Genomic DNA, 20,531 nt, shown 5'->3' with positions numbered 1-20,531 from the left:
TTCTGCTTAGTATATAACAGACAGGTCAGTGTTCCTCTGTGTATTCTAATGTTTATGTAGTCTACTGCTTCATGTGTATTTCAATGCTTCATATCTCAAGTACACTTCTATAACAATACTTACCTGAAACAAATTCACAGGCGATTAAGATACTTACATATTTTTAAGAATGCAGAGCACTATTTCATCTCACAAAAAGAGGACAGGATCATTCTAATGCTAGCACACAACTATCTGGGACCGTATGCATCGAGCGTCTCAGAGGAGCAGTGCTGATCTAGGATCAGGTCCCGACCGGTCCATGTAATCTTGTTCATGGTGATCTAAAAGACAAAATGTATCCTAAACAGCACTCCTACTCAGATGCTTGATACATATGGCTCCAGGTCTAGAAGACACAGCCACAGCCATTAGTTTGCAAAGTATTTTATTGTAAATGTTTACAATTCTCCATGTGAGGTTATAGTTTTGACGAGACAAAAAAATGATGATAATAAGGTAACAAAAATAAATACATCTGTTGAGTAGACAGTGGTAAGGGTGGAGGCGAGTTGATGCAGAATTCCTTACTATGAATGAGCTGATTAACTGAGTTTTCATTCAATTAAACTTGCTTGAGAGATTTTAAGGAAAGACATCCTTGTCTGCATTTGTAACCATGAATCTTTTGCCCTCTCTTACTCTTCAATCAAAAGCTACACAGGTATAACATGTGAAAAATGTTTCTTGAAGTTTAGTCTCATCCTTCCTACATGGCTAAATTGTCCAAATGAATTGTATGGACATKATTTCAGCAACAGAAAACATGGATTCAACAAGTGAGTTAGTTTCAGAGGAATGCTCATTGTGACAATAGCACAACCGCAGTACAACTATGTTTGTTATATCTCAACCATTAAGCCAGTGTAGAGAAACATAATGAGCGATGCTAATAATCTGCTCACATAGAAAACATACCACAGGCTATTTTGGCATCATAAAAGAACAAGAGTCAATAGCAATTGCTAAATCAACAGTGGCATAGGCTAAATTTTGCCAACCATTAACATTATACACCCCCCCCCCCCCCCCKKRTTGATAAGCTGAACAGTGGTAACAGCGCCACACACACACAAACACACATTAATTCTTGCCAATACAGTAGGGTCACTGCTGAAACATGGGTTAAACATTTTAGTTACACAGAGGGACACGACCACTAAAAACAGGAAATGACAAGCAGACCGAGCCCCCACAGGGATTGTCGAGGTAACAGAATAACTGTTCAGACAGAATGTCACGCATCACCAAACATTACACTCATTCATTCACTCACCTAATACTCTCTTCAGCTCCAGCTCTTTCTAACAGGGTTAAAATTAAATAATAACCCAGAAGAAAACACAGTTTGAAAGAGTATTTAGAAGTGTAAAAATCACCTTTCTACATAAAAATACTGTTTGTTCCATTTATCCCCAGAGTTCCGATCAATATAACTGCAGATACTTAAATCTGATCTGAAAACAATATGACGAACATGTAGAGAAACATAATGCCTTTAGTGCCTTATACACACAAAGTGGTCTGAAAAATAGATGTGGAAAACCTCTTCTGCTGGTATATAAAAGTGCCACAGTCGGGCCATAGAGTCAGTGGTTATAGGCCCGCCTGACAAGTAGTGTTCATAGGTCAGTTTAAAATCCTTCAAGTGGTTTGGTCTTTCAACGTTTCTTCATGTGATTGTTGGCCTGTCCTTGTAAAGTCCTGTTAAAGCCTGCGTGGATCTCCATATCAATTGTTGTCTCAGTCGTCTTGACTGGCTCCCTTCCCTTGCCTCATTTCATCCATCCTCACTGATGTGAAAGAGCTGGCAAAGTGAGATCAAATTACCCTGGAACCTTCTAACATATTGCTAGTACCCATCCTGACATGACAGGTCAGAGCAGATGAAGCAGGAAAAGACGCGGAGAGGAGATGAGGAGAGGAAGCCACAGTGGACCAATTAGGTTGCATTTAGACAGGCAGCCCGATTCTGCATTTCTTTTCTTCACCATCTGGTCTTTTGACCAATCAGATCAGCTCTGAAAAAGATCTGATGTGAAAAGATCTGATGTGATTGGTCAAAATACCAATTAGTGAAAAAAATATTAGAATTGGGCTGCCTATGTAAACATAGCCTAAGATGCAGACCGTGTCCAGTTCAGGATGAGCCGGTCTAAGCCAGGCTTCTCTGTCTGGGCTTGATTCTTGGGTAAAGCTGTTGAGAAAGACACACATACTGCTTATTAGATACATTGGAACATTATCAAACAATAATTAATAACCTCTTAATGCAAAGTTATTCAGTAAGGTTTTACTTGAGGAAACTCAGTTGTGACACTGTGACTCACCCCCAGAAGGTTCCGAGGGATGTACCCCTCGGTGTCGCCCATGCGCGCCCACCACCACTCGATCTCGTCCTCATCCTCCCGGCGAACGATGGTCATGCAGTCACCCTCACGGAARGCCAGCTCATCAGAATTGTCATTGGAGTAGTCCCACAGGCCGTAGACCACAGCCCTGTTCATAATGCCCATCTTCTCCTGCACTCCTGGAGGAAAGAGGAGGAGAAKGAGGGTTTAGCAGAGCAAGAACACATACACTCATACAGAAATGTACAAAGCATACACACAAACGTTCCCCAGACATAACAGTCAAGGCTATAAGATCAGTAGATATGTTGAGCTACTGACCGTAGAGGAACTGAGAGCACTGGGTGTATCCCTCCTCCATCTCCTCACACTTATCTGCTGCCGTCTGCATGTCGCTGTAGGTCATAGCAAACACCGCTGCTCCCGACTCAACCAGGAACTTACACACCTGCACGTTATTACAGGAGGCCGCGCAATGCAGCGGAGTCCTGAGAGAGAACGAGAGAGGGAAAAGAAGAAAGAAAGGGAGGAAAAAGGAGTGTGATATTAAGAGGGGGGAAAAAATCGTACATTCCGAAATACTTTCAAGTAAGAGTTCAAGTTGGACTGCAGTTTACAACACTCCTATCACTGATGGCAGTAAGAATCACAATCAGAGGTATTGGTAGTATAGGGTCCACTCACCATCCGTCACTATCGGCTGCGTTGACGTTGACACCAAACTGCACCAAGAACTTGACGATCTCCGTGTGTCCGGCACAGACTGCGTTGTGGAGGGCTGTGATCCCCTCATCATTTGGCAGACTAGGGTCCTCCACCTGAGAGGGGAGAGAGAGGTGGATACGATTTCACAACTCGCTTTACACACAGACTATTTTACACCCACTTAATAAAAATGATAATCAGCTAAGACTACAAAACAAACATTAAGACTACAGTACTTCACTTTGAAAGGGATGGTTAACCAGCTACCATGCTACCTGCTATTACAAAAACAACTTTACACATTTTCCTTCACTACACACAAGCCTGTTAAAAAGCACTTGTAAACACTGTTCGTCTATGAAAATCTTTGCTTACAAAATACCTTAATAGAGAGCCACTTTAGCGAATAATATACAGTATACATCTATACATACACAGACGTAGTCTTACCTCGTAGATGATCCTCTGGACCAGGTCAAACTCTCCCTCCAGAGAGGAATCSAGGAGCAGGGCCAGGGGGTTAAACTTCACCCTCATACTGTGGTCGATCCTTTCTGAGCCAGTCTTACGCAGGTTGGTCCTCTTCCCCTAATACAGACACACGGAGGTGAGAACACTTTTCAAACATTGTCATGCCTTGATGAAGTCACACAGCCACTGACACACACTCACAAGGAAGTGTCTAAGGATTTTAGCTAGTGTCCGGTCCCATCTGTGCTCAAACGGATAGTGCTCAAATCAATGCTCAGTTCATATGAATGGGTGCCAGCCCACAATGCAACACCATGCTAAAGAATAATAAACACATTGCAAAAAACGATTCGATAGAGCATCCAGAGTATCCATTGAATGTGAATAGCCTGGCTTGAAAGAGAGAAAATGTATGAGCGACCTGTTCCTTCAGCTCCTAGCTCAGTACTGAGCTTTTTGTGAGGGGACCAAATCAATGAAGAAACTACTGGTTTCACTAAGCAACCTGATTATTACTCAACCAGATTATGGTTATTACTGGCCCCATGAAAGAAAGGGCCCTTTTTGGTTCTTAACAGGGGCCCATTGGGTTCAGTGGAAGAGAGCAGGGACTGGGAGGCAAAAATGGATCAGACCATTCATCAACACTCCTAGGGTAGGATCTATTACTGACCTATTACTGGGTAGTATACCGTATTTTACAATTTACAGGTAGCAATGGGTTTTTACTTTACCTTCTATAACGTTATTTGAATGTTTGGTTAAATGTGATAAGCTGTGTGTAAAGTCAATTTTTATAGTTTACTTCACTACTTGAGTCATCTCTCTCCGCTCTCTCTCTCTCTCTCTCCATGCCGCTTTTCACACAGACCTAGCCCAGCCCCCCGTCACTCAAGGAGCACATGTGTTGTTCCTCGACCATGAGACACTTGAGTTCAGTCTGCATGGTCAATGCAGCACATGCAACAATGTTGCATGTGAAACGATGCTGTTTCACTTTGCTTCTTAATATAAATCCACTTTCGTTGTATAATTACACTATTAGTTTGTGTTTATTACATCTGCAAACAGCTAGTTAGTATTTTATTTTCAGAACTCAGTGCATTTTTCTCTCCAATTTTTCTCTTGTCTCATCGCTGCAACTCCCCAGTGGTCGGTTCATTTGTCCTCTGAAACACGAACCGCCAAACCGCATCACTTAACACCTGCTCGCTTAACCCAGAAGCCGGCTGCACCAATGTGTCGGAGGAAACACTGTTCAACTGATGACCGTGGTCAGCCTGCAGGCGCCCGGGCCACCACAAGGAGTCGCTAGAGCGCAATGAGTCTTGTAAAGCCCCCACCCCCGGCCAAACACTCCACTAACCCAGACGACGCTGTGCCAATTGGGCGCCCCCCTATGGGACTTCCGATCATGGCCGGTTGTGATACAGCCCGGGATTGAACCTGGGMTTGTAGTGACGCCTCAGTGCCTTAGCTGCGCCACTCGGGAGGCCAGCTAGTTTGTCTTTTCTTAGCAAGTTGGGCATAAATCTTGTTAGCCACTAATGCTAATCTTAAATGCAAATCGCTATCTAGCTAACAAATGTACTCAGTCAGAGAAAAGGTAATTAGCTATACAGCCTAATAATACCAGTGATGGTGTAGACCTAAATCCGCATGTTGTTTGTGCAACCCTATCTTCTAAATCAAATAGGAATATGCGAAGAATATGTTAACTTCATGAAGTAGCTAAGACAAAACATTCAATGTAGCCAAAGATTATGGGGTCCCCTAGGTAACACTTATCAAAACTTTGGTTCCTACCCTGTCACAATAACTCGTCCATGGGATTTTCATTCACTGTCATGTCAAACAACACTGTATTCAAAGTGTCTATGATTCCATGTCATGATTCCAACAGTTCACCCAAGTGTTTTGCTCTAAATCGCAATTGCAACATTTGGTTAAAAATAAGGCTTGGATTGTTTGCCTATATRATGCAGCCCTACGCGGCAGTGTGGAAATGATCTCAAATGAGTGCAGGAAATGCAGAAATTGAAAATAAATTTTGGTTGAATTGAACAGTATAACAATCAGAATGGAGATAGACCCATTAAAATCACTTAGAATATGTTGACACCCTAGGGTCACGCACTACTCATGAAGCAAATTRAGAACTTTTGTTATTCAAAAACGTCAAATAGTCATACCGTCCATTTTATTTTATTTTAAATACTGTGATATGATATTTTGGCGATATCGCCCAGCCCTAGTAGGACCCCACTGATAACCCAGCTTAGAGGGGATCAACAATGGAATGCAACTTGTTGTTTACTTACAGGGCTAGAAAATAACCAAAGCTCATTTCATTGTCACCTTTGGATGGGCGAAGAGTGAATAGGTTCCACTTCCTATTGCACTTGATCAGGATTAATGTGCTTATATAACCAATGYGAGTGTGGAGGGTGAACATGTACTGTATAATCTGAACAGTCAGAAAAACCCATGATCCGACCATGAGACTAACAACATGAGGCACATACAGTACTGTAGAGTACAGTCGGCTATTGTTAATACATGCTATGGCTTAAGACTGGTGTTAAGCTATTTGCAGCAAGTAGAGTGGATCTGTTTGATCTGGTACTGATGTTAAATGTGACTGATTGCGAGCTYATGTTTATGAATGTCATGGAAGGTACATTAAATATAATGTATCATCATCATTAAAACAACAGTGTAACTTAGGTTTCTTACAGGTGGCAATGTGACCTGTCCGGTGACCTCTGGTGCCTGCATGCTGAGAGTGTCCTCCCCCAGGCTCTCCTGCCCAGCCCCGCTGGGGTAGGGTGGTGGGGGGTAGGGGGGGAACTCCTCCGTGAAACTCTCTGGAGGAGGGGTCAGGCTGGGTGGGCTGGGCTCCTCCATGCCAGCAGCAGCAACAGGGGACGGTGGGGGGAACAGGGGCTGGTCAGGTTGCGGTGCAGGATGGGCCGGATGGGGAGGGGCGGTGAACTCCTCTCGTTCTCCCTTTGGGATGGCTGGTGGGGGAGTGTGCTCTGCAGGGAGTGCGGGGAGGAGGTTAGGGGAGGGGGGCAGGACTTCACAAGCCTCAAGTGTTACACTCTCCGGTTGGCTGCTATCCCCACCAATCTGGGCCCCTGGAACACCAGGCCCTGCCCCTCCCTCCTCCTTCACAGCCTCGGGTGTGGTGGGCGTGGTGAGGATGGTCTCCATAGCAGCCAGCGTGGTCTTCTGGTATAGCAGTTTCTGGATGTTGGGCCCCGCGGGGCCCTCGGGCTCTGTGATAGAGCTGCGTTTCTTCAAGGGCCGCGGGGCGTTGTACAGCTTCTTCCTGAGGGCCTCCAGGTCCCCGTCGCTCTGGTGGCGGTAGGGGTTGGAGATGAAGGGCAGCAGCTTGGTGGGGCTGAGGGGACGAGGGGTGCGCTCTGTCTCCCCCTGCTGGCCCTCGGTGGGGGGGACATGGGGGGCCCCGTGGTCCACCTCAGAGTGCTGGTCTGGGGAGTGTRGCTGCTCGCTGTAAGGGTTCTCTGGGTGCTGGGGGCCTCCGCTGGGGATCACAGGCTTACCGTACACTACACACACAGAGAGAGACACAGAAATAAACAGAGAGAATCGGTTAGGATTTCAAGCAGGCTTTATAAAAACAACAAACAGACAACCTCTTTTCCTGCTAATAAACAATGACACACCAGGACCAGAGTTGGAGAACATGTAACATTTGAATCAGCTTTTAAGAATATCATCCAGGCAGTATATAAAATAATTTTAAAATAAAAAATATATGTTTTATTGTCACACACACAGGTGTAGTGAAATGTGTTGTTTTACAGGAAAGCCATAGTAGTACGTCGCCCCTTGAGCAAATTAGGGTTAAGTGCCTTGCTCAAGGGCACACTGCCAGTTTTTTCCATGCCACTGGACCCGGCCCCTATCTGTTAAGGACCGTGTGGTTGCTGCCCTTGTATCAGTCTCCCGACGTTAACAGAAGCACCGGCTGGGCCCCGAGGGACCCCCTTCAAGCTAATGAGCAGTCATTCTGACTGCAAACGTTAAAGACTTAGACATGAACTCACTAATAAAATCYGCAGCTCTTTGCTGTATTCTTTGACAGTCTCTCTCTGGTTATGAAGTTATGAAAATCTCACGTATGCCAGTATCAAACTTTGCTGTGGCCGGGGTTGTGATTTGAGCAGTTCGATTGATCACCGCAGTAGGCACACTCAATTTAGCCACAGATCTCCCAGTCTGCCGGGTAGGTGGAGTGAATCTCTTTCAGACAAATGAAATGCATCAAAATGGGAACACTTTGCCTACCCAGTGCGCAGGGCTTCTGAAACAAGTGCAGCTACTGCCAACAGCGCAACACGAATAACACAGAGGAAAAAAAAGAGCACAAGCCTTTACGTCTTTATCATTGGCTTTTCTACAGAAATGTTTAGTGATCGACTAGGAGTGCCTTGAAGATTGACCGTTTGGTGATCACTGTACTAGCGTTTTTTCCCCCCTCCGTTCTTCTCCCCTCTGCTCTGTGTACACATGCTGCTCTTCCTTCAGAAAAGCATGCATCACTACTTTGTTCATTTGCACAATTTATCTTGTTCACTTTCGCTTGTAAATGTCCACACTCAGGAAAATGACATTCAGTAGCTACTAGCTAGGCTTGTATAACTTTATGAACTGGATTTATAATATATATATATATATACAGTATATATATTAAATTAAATTAAGAAAAACTAGGAGCACGCTGCATTAAAACAGACAACCGAAGAAAAAGCATTTATTGAAGGAGCTGCTAACCCACTAAAAAGATCTCCACCGTGCCGCAGAGGACAAGCGGGCAGCTATCCAAGGAGAGACTCAACACCTGGAAGACCCCATGGAGGACAATCATACTCCACTCGAGTGATTGCCGATGGAGAAGATGTGTGTCAACATGTCAGGTTGGTGGCTTTGCCCTGAAGGAGATCCACAGGGATGACAGCCGTATGGACTCTTAATACATTGCGAAAGCACACTAAAGACCTCACTTCTGCAGATTGAGACACAGCCAGTCTCAGATAGGGCCATGGGTTTATTCTGATCATGTGACCTGACCAGTAAAAACTCTAGGTGCTTGTCATATCCTAAACGTAGTTTGTCTTATCATAACCAGGGCATCAAGTTTTTCCTGGCCAGAGCAGAGCAGATCCCTGAGAGTTCATGTCCTCTGTTTCACTCTAGAGGAGAAATCCCACAGGTGAGACTAACTCATTACAAACCTAGTCAGACATATCTGCATATTCAAACCGGTAATACTTACAGGGTGATGATGAGGATTACTTTGATGTTTTATTTAACGATTGCCATGCCTCGGGGCTTATTACCTATAATTAGATTCACTAACTGCAGCTTGTTCTGAGTCAGGACCCTCTCCTCTCCACTGGCTAAATTCAATTACTGTACTCTCCTAGGTACTTAACAGAAGACTTATGGCAGCCTGCTTTGACCTCTCTGTTAGGAGTTACTCTTGCAGTAAGTGTAAAACAGAAAAGAACAGAAACAAGACTGTTTCTAGTACTCTGGTGTTCAGTGAAATGCTTTGGAGCCATGGTTCACACATCTTTCTTGAMTGACAAAGTCTTAAGACAAATAGCCAAATGACTCCAGACAGACAGTAGCCCTGATAAAGTCAACAGGAACAGAAGAGGATCCAGAACTACCAGGTAGTCTTACCACTGACAAATCCGTTGCCGCGGCTCTGGCTCCTGTTGAGAGCCCCCTGCAAGACCGGTGGGAAGGGCTTGCCTGGGGTGGGCTGCTGGGTGTACATGGAGTAGATGGAGCTGGCTGCCAGGGTCTGGGGCTTGATCAGGTCTTTAGGCAGCTCTGGGGTGAAGGGTCTGACAGTGGCGGCCGGAGGGGGGTCCTGCTTTGAGGGCAGGGGCAGGGTCTGGCTCTGGGAGGGGGGCAGGGAGACATGGGCCTGTGGGCCCCCCTGGGATTGCTGGTGCTGGCTGGGAGGCTTGGCCTTGGGGAAGGTGCCTGTGTTGAAGCCTGGCTTGCCATAGGGGGCACCACTGGGGGCTTTAGGTTTACTGGCAACAGGTGGGGGAACCTTAACTGGGGGTTTAGCAGCAGACTGGGGAAAGGAGAACAGAGAGGAGCTGGTTAGACCACAGAGGAATGGCATGCACGCACACACGCACGCACGCACGCACACACAACAGATCAAGGACAACTCCTGATGTCAAGTGTTCATGTTTAAAGAATTTTCAGTTTTCTGACATTCTGGCCACCATCCATTGGGTCTGCAGTAAAAATAGCTTAGGGGCATTTTTGTTGAGATACACAGTTCTTACCTGGGAGTCTCTGACCAGGTCGTCACTGCTCTGGTTCTTGCGGAGGGAGGCGGCGGGCACCTCAGTGGGCTCAAACATGGAAAACGGACGCACCCTCCTGTCCTTCATCATCCCCTCAGTCTCATCTACACACACAACAACACAGGTGTAAAACATAACTATGCAAACATACAGGGAAAACAATAGCAAAACCCTATCTGGACTGTGTAAGTTATTAAGTGCATATTCAAGGAAAGTGAAGTGGCAATTTGAGTCTTCATGTTTGTGTGGGTTCGCAGATATGATTTGGCCACTACATATCTGGTCATGGTGTGGTCGAGTGTACAGTCATATTTATGTGTGGTTGTTGTGCTGTGGGGGTGGTTACCTTGCTCTGTGTTGGGGCTGGAGTGAGAGGTCATTCTGGGCAGTGTGGAGGATGACCRATGACTACTGCTGTTAGGCTCTGGTCCAGAAGGGCCCCACTCTGCCAATTTAGCTGAGAGAGGGGGGTGAGGGTGGTGGTTAGGGAGTTGTGGTTTAAGGGGTGTTTTCTAAAAATGCTTTCAATTGAAACCAATGGAAGGCAAAATATGTTTAGAAAGGGTCTGGCCAAAGCTGGGCTATATAGCAATACCCTGTGGTAGGTTCTTTTCTCAGCCGGATTAAGACAGTACAGGAGCGCAAAATGTGGTAGAACTAGCTAGTTCTTTCCATCTTTCTAATTTCCTCAGTAACTGATTTAGACCTGATCGGGACAGCCCGAAACCACATGGTTGTCAGACTGTCAGTTCTGCTGGAGGTAATGTGTTRGTTCCAACGGACCCATTTAGAYTGCTGCCSAATCCAGAGTGGAATTAGAATAGCAACAGGCACGGTTTAATTCAACAAACAYGCAGTATTGCCTCACAGCAACACATACAACAACAGAGATCTGGCAGAAAGAGAGATGACGATGACAATACTAACAAAATGTCTTTCTTCCATAACAAACATACCCCCTCAAAGCGTATTTCCACGCCCACACAACTCTCTCTCTCTGTCCATATAGCATCGACTGAAAGGGTAAGAAACAGCAAGCACAAGCGGACACATTCACACAGAGCACACCACACCAGAGGGAGTGTGTACTTTTCATCTTAGCCCGCAGCTCTTTCAGAGGCTTAAGCAAGAACATGGATTCTAAAATAACCAAAAATGCACGAGAGACAAAAAGCAGAGGAGCCTTAGATATCCAGATATCTAGTGTTAAAGATTCGGTCCGTTATAGGCCAGAGCAGGGGGCCCAGTGTGGGCATGGTGAGGGGTGCAGGTCTGGCTGGACCCGGGGCCAGGCAAGGAGACTCCCCGTCGATGGAGGAGAGCTCTGGAGGGGTTTGGACCGGCTGCAGATTCACCTCTTTCCTCCCCTAGGTCTCCTTTTTTTTCAGATACATAAAAATATACACCAATTTCATTTAAGGACCAACAAATGTACAGCCGTGCCATATAGATAGCAAAAWAGTTGGGAAGAGATGTTCGATGTTCAGCTTTTCTTTCCCACTGCATATTGGCTCATCACGCAGAAGTAATTGCATGTAACATCACGGCAGACTGGGGAAAACTTGTTACTTTAACTCCTGTTTTTCTCTCATTTTGCGCTGAAGAGGACGTATAAAGGAAAAGATGGACCGATGAAATGACTAGTTTTGATTTCATATCATAAATGTTTATTGATGCCTCTCCCTTACACACACACACACACACACACCTCCTTCTACCAGGGTAGTTCTTTAAGGTGGACTGAACGAGTGAGTGATCAAGTGCATGAGTAAGACTGAGTCATTCTGTAGATAATACAAAAAGACCAACCTCTAATGTGCTTTAACTGGTTTTGTGTGTGTGTGTCATTAGTTTGGCATTTATGCAACCTGACTGAATCAAAGCTCTTATTGTCAGTGTTGGGGTCAATTTCCTTACATGTAATTGAATGTAATTGAAGAATCTCTACTGTTGACCAATGACTGAAGAATGGGTGTAGACTTCGGCTACCAGAATTTGTTTGCATGAACAGCCGGGAAAAAAACCTTGCTGAAGACCAAAACCCAGCTAGCACAGTGGATCTGGGCCGATTCCGGCTGAGAGTCGGAGCACTCGGCCGACGTCATGTGGCCTGAGTCTGGGCCTCCTTTGGCAGTATTACTTATGGCTAGGATGTAGGGATTGAGCTCGGGTCGATTCCGGTGTGAGTTATCAGGCCTAAATGTATTACTTGGGGCTCGGGCCGATTCCGGTGACAGTTATCTGGCCCAAATGTATTACTTGGGGCTCGGGCAGATTGGGGCTACTCTCTGGCAGATGAATACACATGCTGCTTTATATAATTAATTAATATTTATTTATTTCCCCATATTTTCCTCATTGTTTCTGTGATKAAAAAATACAATTAACATTTAAATGAAATTCTTTAAGAGTCTTGTGTAGTATTTTAGTATTTTGATACTTGTGCAAGYCAATTGATAAGCATTAAAAACTTTGTAGGTGGAACTTCCCGAGTGGCACAGCGGTCTATGACACAGCGTTGCAGTGCAAACTGCGGTTCTACAGATGCTGGTTCGAGACCCGTGCCGGCCGCAACTGGGAGACCCATGAGGCAATGAACAATTGGCCCAGCGTCGTCCGAGATATGGGAGGGTTTGGCCGGCCGGGAGGTCCGTGTCCCATCACGCTGTAGTGACTCCTGTGGCAGGCTTGGCGCATGCACGCTGACACGGTCACCAGTTGTATGGTGTTTCCTCCGAGACAAAATGTTTTTTGTGGATGGGTATAATTTGTATGTATAAAATGTTTAATAGTACTATTTAAAATGACTAAATCCGGTAATTTTGTATAGATTTATTTACATTTTCATCGGGTCGCTTCTGGGGGGATTCTGGTAAGATGCCGGCAAAGTCGGCTGAATTCTGGTAGACGGAAACGGCCCGATGTACTTGGGCCGATTCTGGGCAGTCATTKATTTTGATTCCGGGCCGAGTCTGACACCGGGCTGATTCAATCAGTTCTGGCTCCCCGTTAGAGGGCCACTTCTGGGCGGCCCTCATTGCTAGCTGGGAACGAACAGAAACATCACAGAATGTGACAGCATATTCCACCACCATCAACAAAACACCAAATTATGGAATTTCTCATGGAAGAATGGTGTTGCATGATCCTCCAACAGTGTTCCAGACACTTGTAGAATCTGGGCATTGAAGCTGTTTTGGCCCAACATCCTATTAAGACTATGTTGATGTTTCCTTTATTTTGGCAGTTACCTGTAGATTAGGTCAATTCATAGTAGCTATTTGACCAATCTGAAGAGGATACTACTGAGCTTTCCCTGGTTCAACCTCTGAATGCACAATCACACAGCAACATGAGGGCTGGTATTCCACCCTGGCAGACATAAGTCACCATTTAGTGGCGGAAGAATTATGGATAAGGAGAAGGTAGGCTATCATCTCAGACGGGCACCACAACACAGCAACATAACTCCTGATTCAAGGTCTGGTAGCTTTTCAATCCCCCTAATGGTTCAGGTTCAAATTAGTAGTGTAATCGAATCCTAGATCTATGGTTAGGGGGATTGGTAGAGGAAGTAGCCACACCAGAGCACCAAGCCCCTAGGTTACCTTCTGAGCTCAGAGTCACTTTACAACCAGAGCCCATCTATCAACCGGGGTATCTCAGAATCCTCAGCTCCTGTTGAGGGTGGGGAACTCAGTCACATGTCAAACCTCTTTCAAGCTCGTCATCTGGATTTTATTTATCACTCAGCAGAGGTAGAGATATAGAGTACCTTAATTAAAAGGAGACTGTGAGCGTAAGAGGTGGAGTGGAGACTTCAGCAGAAGAATTGACAGGCAAACGTTTGCCAGGGCCAAGAGGGAGGAAGTGAGAGGGGYAAGGTGAAATGAACATCTGTAAGGTTAAGGTCACTGTCGCACCTGTGTTGGCCTCGCCCTGGGGATCTGGTTGTGCAGGCATGTTAGCGGTGCCGTCGGGGTAGACAGCAGGTTTGACCAGCAGCTCGTGTCTCACTGGGCCGCGAGGCATGGTGGACGACTGGATGTACGGGCCGACAGCCGCCACACGAGAAGGACCCTGATGCTGCTGCTGACCACCCGGACCATCAGAGGGCAGCTAGAGGGAGAAAGAGAGATGGAGGGAGGGAGATAGAGAGAGTTAGACAGACAGTTCAGAGCAAGCCAAACACACAGATCCAGCATGWCATCAGTGTGGAGGAACAACAGGGTCACTCACTGACAGACACAGTACGTAAAGAGTGAAAAGTACAGCACAAAAACAGAAATAATACATTTTTTAAGCATCTCCCTCAGCTTAGTAGTAGATTARGCTGTTAGTCTATTTGCCACTATCCTAAATACACAAAGGAGTGGTTGAAGTTATGGATGAAAATATGATAAAAGCTCATTTAAGGGAGCTAAACWGTGTTGAAAAATACTCCAACTACCCCACATAAAGCCTGATCAAGTTGAACTCAGACCAAGAAAAAACACAGACCAAACTATCAGCTCTCTTTTACGTTCCAATATAACCAAAGTCTTTCTCCGAAAGTTTTTGGTTCAGAAAACAAACTTTAGCAGTTGTGTAAAATGAGGTCTTACGCAACGGAGCAGATTAAATAAGTCAAGCCGTGCCCTTTAAAACAAGATCAAATCAACTGCACTCCGCTACTGGAAACAGAAATGCAGATAATCCTACGGCAAATGCTGCTCTACCAAGTCATGCTGAAGAGATCAGTGTGTGTCTATGTCAGGTCCAGCTCTGCCATTAGTTACTGTACCTGGGGATGAGCGTCTTTTGAAGCCCTCTCCTTACCAGGGTAGCCATTCTTGAGAAAACAAAAACACAAAAGGCAACAGCAGTTGAACACACTAGTAGTCAAACCCCATACAAGTACATAAGTCGCTATTGATCAGTTCCTCCCATATGCTCAGACGGAGCGAGGTGAGGTGATTCTAGGCTGACATCTTTCAGGCTAGCGTTTCGCAACCAATGTGTTTGAAACATGCCTTCCAGGTGATGTCAGACAGACCCTTGCTGTGCAGTTGGCCAGAGAGAAGGGTAAACGTAACGGCTCTTTGTGGCCGCCTGAAAAAGCCCTGCTCATTATAATTCGAGGCAGACTGTCACTAAATCCCCTCCTCAAAGAGTCCTGCTCTATTCAGCCTTCAGCTTCTCTGCTTTCATCTGTAATAACTACAGTCCATTCATATTACACCTTTACCTCTTCAGCTCTCTCCTTTCTTTACCTCAGCTCTTCCCTTCAACATAGGAGAGAGGACTTCAATAGATGGTGGACTTCTTTAATAATGTATTACATTATTTTCTACTGGTTGTAACTGACAATTAACCTGTCAGTCTATGTCGTTGTTTTTTGTTTGAATTGTTTACGTGTTCGCTACGCGGGGGAAATGGTAAAACAAGCAGAACTACGTGGCTAAGAACTGTTGTAACGGGGATTYTTATCGTAGCAACACACTTGTCGAGTGAAGGCAATCCCACACTGTGTTAGCTAGGTTTTMCATGTCTTCGGGTGTAGTTCGTAAAGGTTGAAGCGTGTATGTTAGGATTGTAACGTTATAACAATTAAGGATGAAGTGTAAATTCATGCCAGGAATAAAAAGTGTGACGTTTTTGATTTTCCTCCCTTCTGTAATAAGCAGAAAAATGAGGTATTTTTCCTTTATTTATGTGTTTAATCTGATACTGTTATCTCCAGTTAAACGTTTTTTATGTATGTAAGCACTTCAGAGTTATATCAAGCTAATAAGTGACTCATAAGACAAGAAAGTTGTAAGAGTGTGCTTAACTGTATTTTCATCTATTTTATAGTTCTCACAGAAGGTGATAATTCTGACTAAATCTACAGAATAAAGCCGCCAGTTAAAATCAAGGAACGGTCGTGCTCGTGGTTACTGGTGAGAGCTACAATGAGAACTCAGTGCTCTTCACGAGCAAGAGAGAAAGAAGAATCTCATCCAGCTGTAAAACGTCTACAAGATTCCCAAGTCCTGGTAGGCTGTCAGATAAGAGTTTTGCACCTACCTGCAACCTAAGAAGAAAATSTCCACATAAGGAAGCYTRGTGAAGCAGCATAAGGTCAAGGCTAACAGGAAAGTCAGACACGCAAGTACAAGTCAAGGTGTTTGAAGGTGGTSCMAGCCTTGTGAACTGCTAATAAGAGACTACGTTTACAATTCGTAAGGGCTGGAGATAGTTGTGTATTTCATCAAGACTTGTTGGTATTATGCATCTGCTCTTTCTATCTGAATGTATCACTGGTATGTGTATTACTGGATTTCTTTTTTTTGATACTTACTAAAAAATATATATAGCTACAAAACATTAAGGGTTAGCATACACCTATTAATCATATTTTCACCTGTAAGTTAATAGTGTAATTGTTTGGTAAAGTGTTTGTTCAAGCTTTTGTTACAAGCGTTATACGTGTTWWTATCYCGTACCAAGGTTTAAATTACAGTGAATTAGAGTATAAATGACATACTCACTTATCCAAACCTTATCTAGAATGTCAGAAAGAGGTAGTTTCACTAAAGGTGACAGGGGATGGGATGGGTCAAGTTGAGCAGCCGCAGCAACACCTCGGGAACGTCAAACCTTCATCACAACAAACAGAGCAGCAGGAAGAGACCGGTGTGGAGTCACGGCTGCCAGCGAATGATGATACAGAGGCTGCTAATGAGACATCACAACAAGAGCCACGAAGAGGTGAGAGGATCCGCAGGTTAACTGAAAAGGGCAGAGAACTGAGCGACGAAAGGTGGAGACAGCTTGAACATCGTTTCAGTGTCAGCCATGAGAAGTGGAAGGGTCTGGTAAAAGGAGGCAAAACTGTCACTGACAGGCTGTTGCTCTGAAGACCTACTACAATACCTCCTAAACAAGTTTAGCCATACCTCTACAGATCTAAACATTGCCTATGTAAATTTGCGTCAAATCGACATTCCCGACAATGATATACGCCGCAGATTTGATACTTGCGAAGCAGTTACAAGGTCTATTATCAAGACTGTAAGGTGTCAGTTAGAAAGCAGGTAAGAAGGTCAAAGTAAACAAATAGAAGAGCTGCACTGGAATGAGAGCAATTCCTTGTGCATGTCCGAACTCTCACATAAGTCAAGTCTCAACTATCAGCACTCAATTGCATCCTCCCAGTCTCAAAGCAACTCAAAAGGTCACCTCCGGACGCTCAAGTGTGTCATCTGTCAAGAGACAAGAGGCTGCGGCAGAAGTTGCCGCTAACCAAGCAGCTTTAGAAGTAATGGTTAAGCAAGAATGCCAACTAGTAGAGCTTCAGAGACTCGATGATGAAGATCAGAAGAGGACATCGGAGTGTACGAGCAAGATGAATACTCAGAGGACGAGAAGAGAGAACTACTCTAACTGCAAATCTGTGAAAGAAGTCATGCACAGAAGTTGCTCATTTCAGAGTCTCTCACCACAACATGTTGTGACAAGCACACAACAAGAAAATAGCACCAAGACCATGGTCAGATTACTAACGGAATCCATCAGTGTAAGCRGCCTCCCCATACCTGAACCAGTAACATTCAACAGAGAACAACTCTCTTTCACTGACTGGAAGGTCTCTTTTCAGACRCTGATAGACAGGAAGAACATACCAGCAACTGAGAAAAGATACTACTTAAGAAAATATGTTGGTGGGCCTGCCAAGAATACCATCGAAGTTACTTTCTGTTGGGAACAGAGTCAGCCTACKATGCTGTGTGGACCATTCTTGAAGAAAGGTARGTAAACAAATTCCMCATTGCCAAGTCCTTCAGASATAAGCTCAATGCATGGCCTAAGATAGGATCCAAGGACAGTCTTGAACTTAGAAACRTTGTAGACTTMCTTRGCAGCTGTGAGGCTGCTATGTCTCAGAATAAGGGCCTTGAGGTGCTTAATGACTGTAATGATAACCAAAAGATCCTCACTAAACTTCCAGATTGGCTAACTTCAAGATYGAATACAAAGGTTATAGACATCTTAGAAGAAACTGAGACCTTTCCTAGCTTCAGCCAGTTTGTGAAGTTTCTCACGAGAGAYYKCAAGATGGCTTGCAATCCTGTAACATCCCTTTACGCTTTGAAACCAAGTGAAGAWGGGAAACCTAAGACGCCAAGGATTCAAAGCCCTGGAGCAAGGGTATTAGCAACTAACTCTGATGAAAAAAGGTACTGTTACTAGTTGTGTCTTCTGTGAGAAGTCAGGTCACAGTCTCCACAAATGWTGGAAGTTCTTGGATAAGCCCACCGCAGAGCGACAGAAGTTTGTTCAAGAAAATAAATTGTGCTTCGGCTGTTTAAGGCCTGGGCATCGTTTGAAAGATTGTGATAWCAGGAACACCTGTGACACCTGTCAGAGGAGGCATCCATCCTGCATGAACGAAGATCGTACTAAAGAAAGGTCAAGGGATAGGAAAGAGCCCCCACAAGATAAGGGGACAAGGGCATCAAATGAGGCCATATCTAACAGAGTCGTAAGGGACATTAACAACACTCAAACCTCCACAATCATTCCAGTATGGGTGTCAACCACAAGCGAGCCAGATCGTGAAGTTCTCATTTACGCACTTCTTGACACCCAGAGRGACACCACTGTTATCCTTGAAGAGACAACAAAAGCTCTCAATACAAGGAAGGAGCCAGTACAACTGAAACTTTCTACAATGGCTTCAAGGAATACCATTGTGCCCTGCCAGAAGCTGTCTGGTTTGCAGATTAGAGGGTTTTACTTGGAGAAGAAAATCCCTCTTCCAACGACCTACTCGAGAGAGTTTATTCCTGCAAACAGAGATCATATTCCCACTGCAGAGACTGCAAGAGCATGGTCTCATCTTGAACACATTGCAGAGGAGATTGCTCCTCAACAGAGCTGTGATGTCGGTCTCTTAATAATTGTCTACAACTGCTCCCAGGCTCTCCTTCCAAGAGAACTGTGTCTGGTAAGGGAAATCAGCCTTTTGCTCAGAGAACAGACCTTGGCTGGAGCATAGTCGGCTGTGGAAACCCATGCATCGACTATGGCGATGCTATTGGAGTGAGTCATCGGGTTATCGTTAGACAGGTGATGCCAAGTCTTCAATCCTCTTCCAACCTCACAAATAAAGTACACTATGTTTGTAGAACACATGTAAGAGAGGTAATCACAGCACTGGACATTATCAAGACGCTTGAATCTGACTTCAACATGAGAGCCGCAGAAGAGGAACTCATATCTCAAGAGGATATCTGGTTCCTGACAAAAATGAAAGCAGGCATCAGATGCAAGGACGATGGACATTACYAGATGCCTCTGCCGTTTAAGGAAGAAAGCACCAACCTTCCGAACAATAAGACATGTGCAGTTCACCGTCTCAAGTGCCTTGAAAAGGAGGATAAGGAGAGACAAAGAGTACTACAAGGACTACACAACCTTCATGGAAGAGACCATAGCTTGTGGAGATGCTGAGAAGGTCTCCGAGGAGGAAATTAACAAGCATCCAGCATGGTACATCCTGCACCATGGGGTTTAATCCCCACAAAAGCCTGGGAAGATACGAGTCATCTTTGACTGTTCAGAGAAGTTTCGAGAGACGTCCTTGAATGACCATCTCCTTACTGGTCCAGAGTTGACAAACACATTGCTGGGTGTCATTTGCCGTTTCCGTAAGGGTCCAGTCGCAATCATGTGTGACGTAGAGCGCATGTTCCACCAGTTTCATGTGAAAGCAGAAGACCAAGATAATCTGCATTCCTTTGGTGGGAGAACAGAGATCTAGAGTCTCAAACCTCAGTGTATCGTATGAAGGTCCACTTATTCGGCGCAGCTTCATCTCCTGGTTGCGCAAACTATGGTCTCAAACATCTTGCTGCTGAAGGACGAGGAAGCTTCAGCAAGGAGTCTATGCAGTTCATAGAAAGGAACTTTTATGTTGATGATGGGTTGACGAGCGTATCGTCTGTAGCTGAAGCGGCCCAGCTGGTGAAAGAAGCAAGGGAGCTTTGCAGCATCGGCAAACTTCGGTTGCACAAGTTTATCTCTAACAGCAATGAATTTATAGCCACAATTCCCAAGGAAGAACGTGCAGAGGGTACCAAAGACCTGGATATGGCTCTGGATGAACCACACACGGAGAGAGCGCTTGGCGAACTCTGGTGTGTCGCATCAGACAAGTTCCAGAGTGCTCATACCTCAGAACAATCAGCACAGCAGGAGAAGTTCATTSCTCCCTAGTTATGGGGAAGTCGAGAGTCGCCGCTTCCAAGGTTACGACCATACCACGACTGGAACTTTCAGCAGTGGTGGTAGCTGTTCGAACAAGTGYCATGCTCAAAAAGGAGCTAGAGAAACAAGGTCTACYGGAATACTTCTGGACAGACTCGAAGYTAGTTCTTGGCTACATCAACAATGAAGCCAGAAGATTCCACATCTTTYTAGCTAACCGTATTCAATGCATTAAGCAAAGAACAGATCCCGAACAAGATATGTGACCTCTCAAGAGAATCCTGCGGATCACYCTTCCAGAGGTCTCACATCAGAACAGCTRATGGCTTCCAACTGGTTCACAGMTCCAGACTTTCTTTGGCAGGAG

At 45.0% G+C, this 20,531-nt stretch overlaps 1 protein-coding gene across 2 annotated transcripts in view; it reads right to left on the bottom strand.

Moving 5' to 3' along the window:
* Positions 1–410: 410 nt before the first annotated feature.
* The window catches only part of LOC111978691 (apoptosis-stimulating of p53 protein 2), a 52,859-nt gene continuing 32,738 nt past the window's right edge, over positions 411–20,531 (bottom strand). For both annotated transcript variants that reach the window (XM_024008902.2, XM_024008903.2), the window contains 11 exons: positions 14,715–14,762; positions 13,855–14,050; positions 10,278–10,388; positions 9,911–10,035; positions 9,285–9,690; positions 6,303–7,141; positions 3,546–3,683; positions 3,075–3,208; positions 2,712–2,878; positions 2,370–2,569; positions 411–2,236 (listed from right to left, as the gene is read on the bottom strand). In XM_024008902.2, the coding sequence (XP_023864670.1) occupies positions 2,195–2,236; positions 2,370–2,569; positions 2,712–2,878; positions 3,075–3,208; positions 3,546–3,683; positions 6,303–7,141; positions 9,285–9,690; positions 9,911–10,035; positions 10,278–10,388; positions 13,855–14,050; positions 14,715–14,762 (2,406 nt within the window). In that variant the 3' untranslated portion in view covers positions 411–2,194. The remainder of the gene's footprint in view (positions 2,237–2,369; positions 2,570–2,711; positions 2,879–3,074; positions 3,209–3,545; positions 3,684–6,302; positions 7,142–9,284; positions 9,691–9,910; positions 10,036–10,277; positions 10,389–13,854; positions 14,051–14,714; positions 14,763–20,531) is intronic.

This window comes from Salvelinus sp. IW2-2015, linkage group LG18, assembly GCF_002910315.2.
Source record: "Salvelinus sp. IW2-2015 linkage group LG18, ASM291031v2, whole genome shotgun sequence".
Lineage (NCBI taxonomy): Eukaryota > Metazoa > Chordata > Actinopteri > Salmoniformes > Salmonidae > Salvelinus > Salvelinus sp. IW2-2015.
This window is presented reverse-complemented; position numbering and strand designations above follow the sequence as displayed.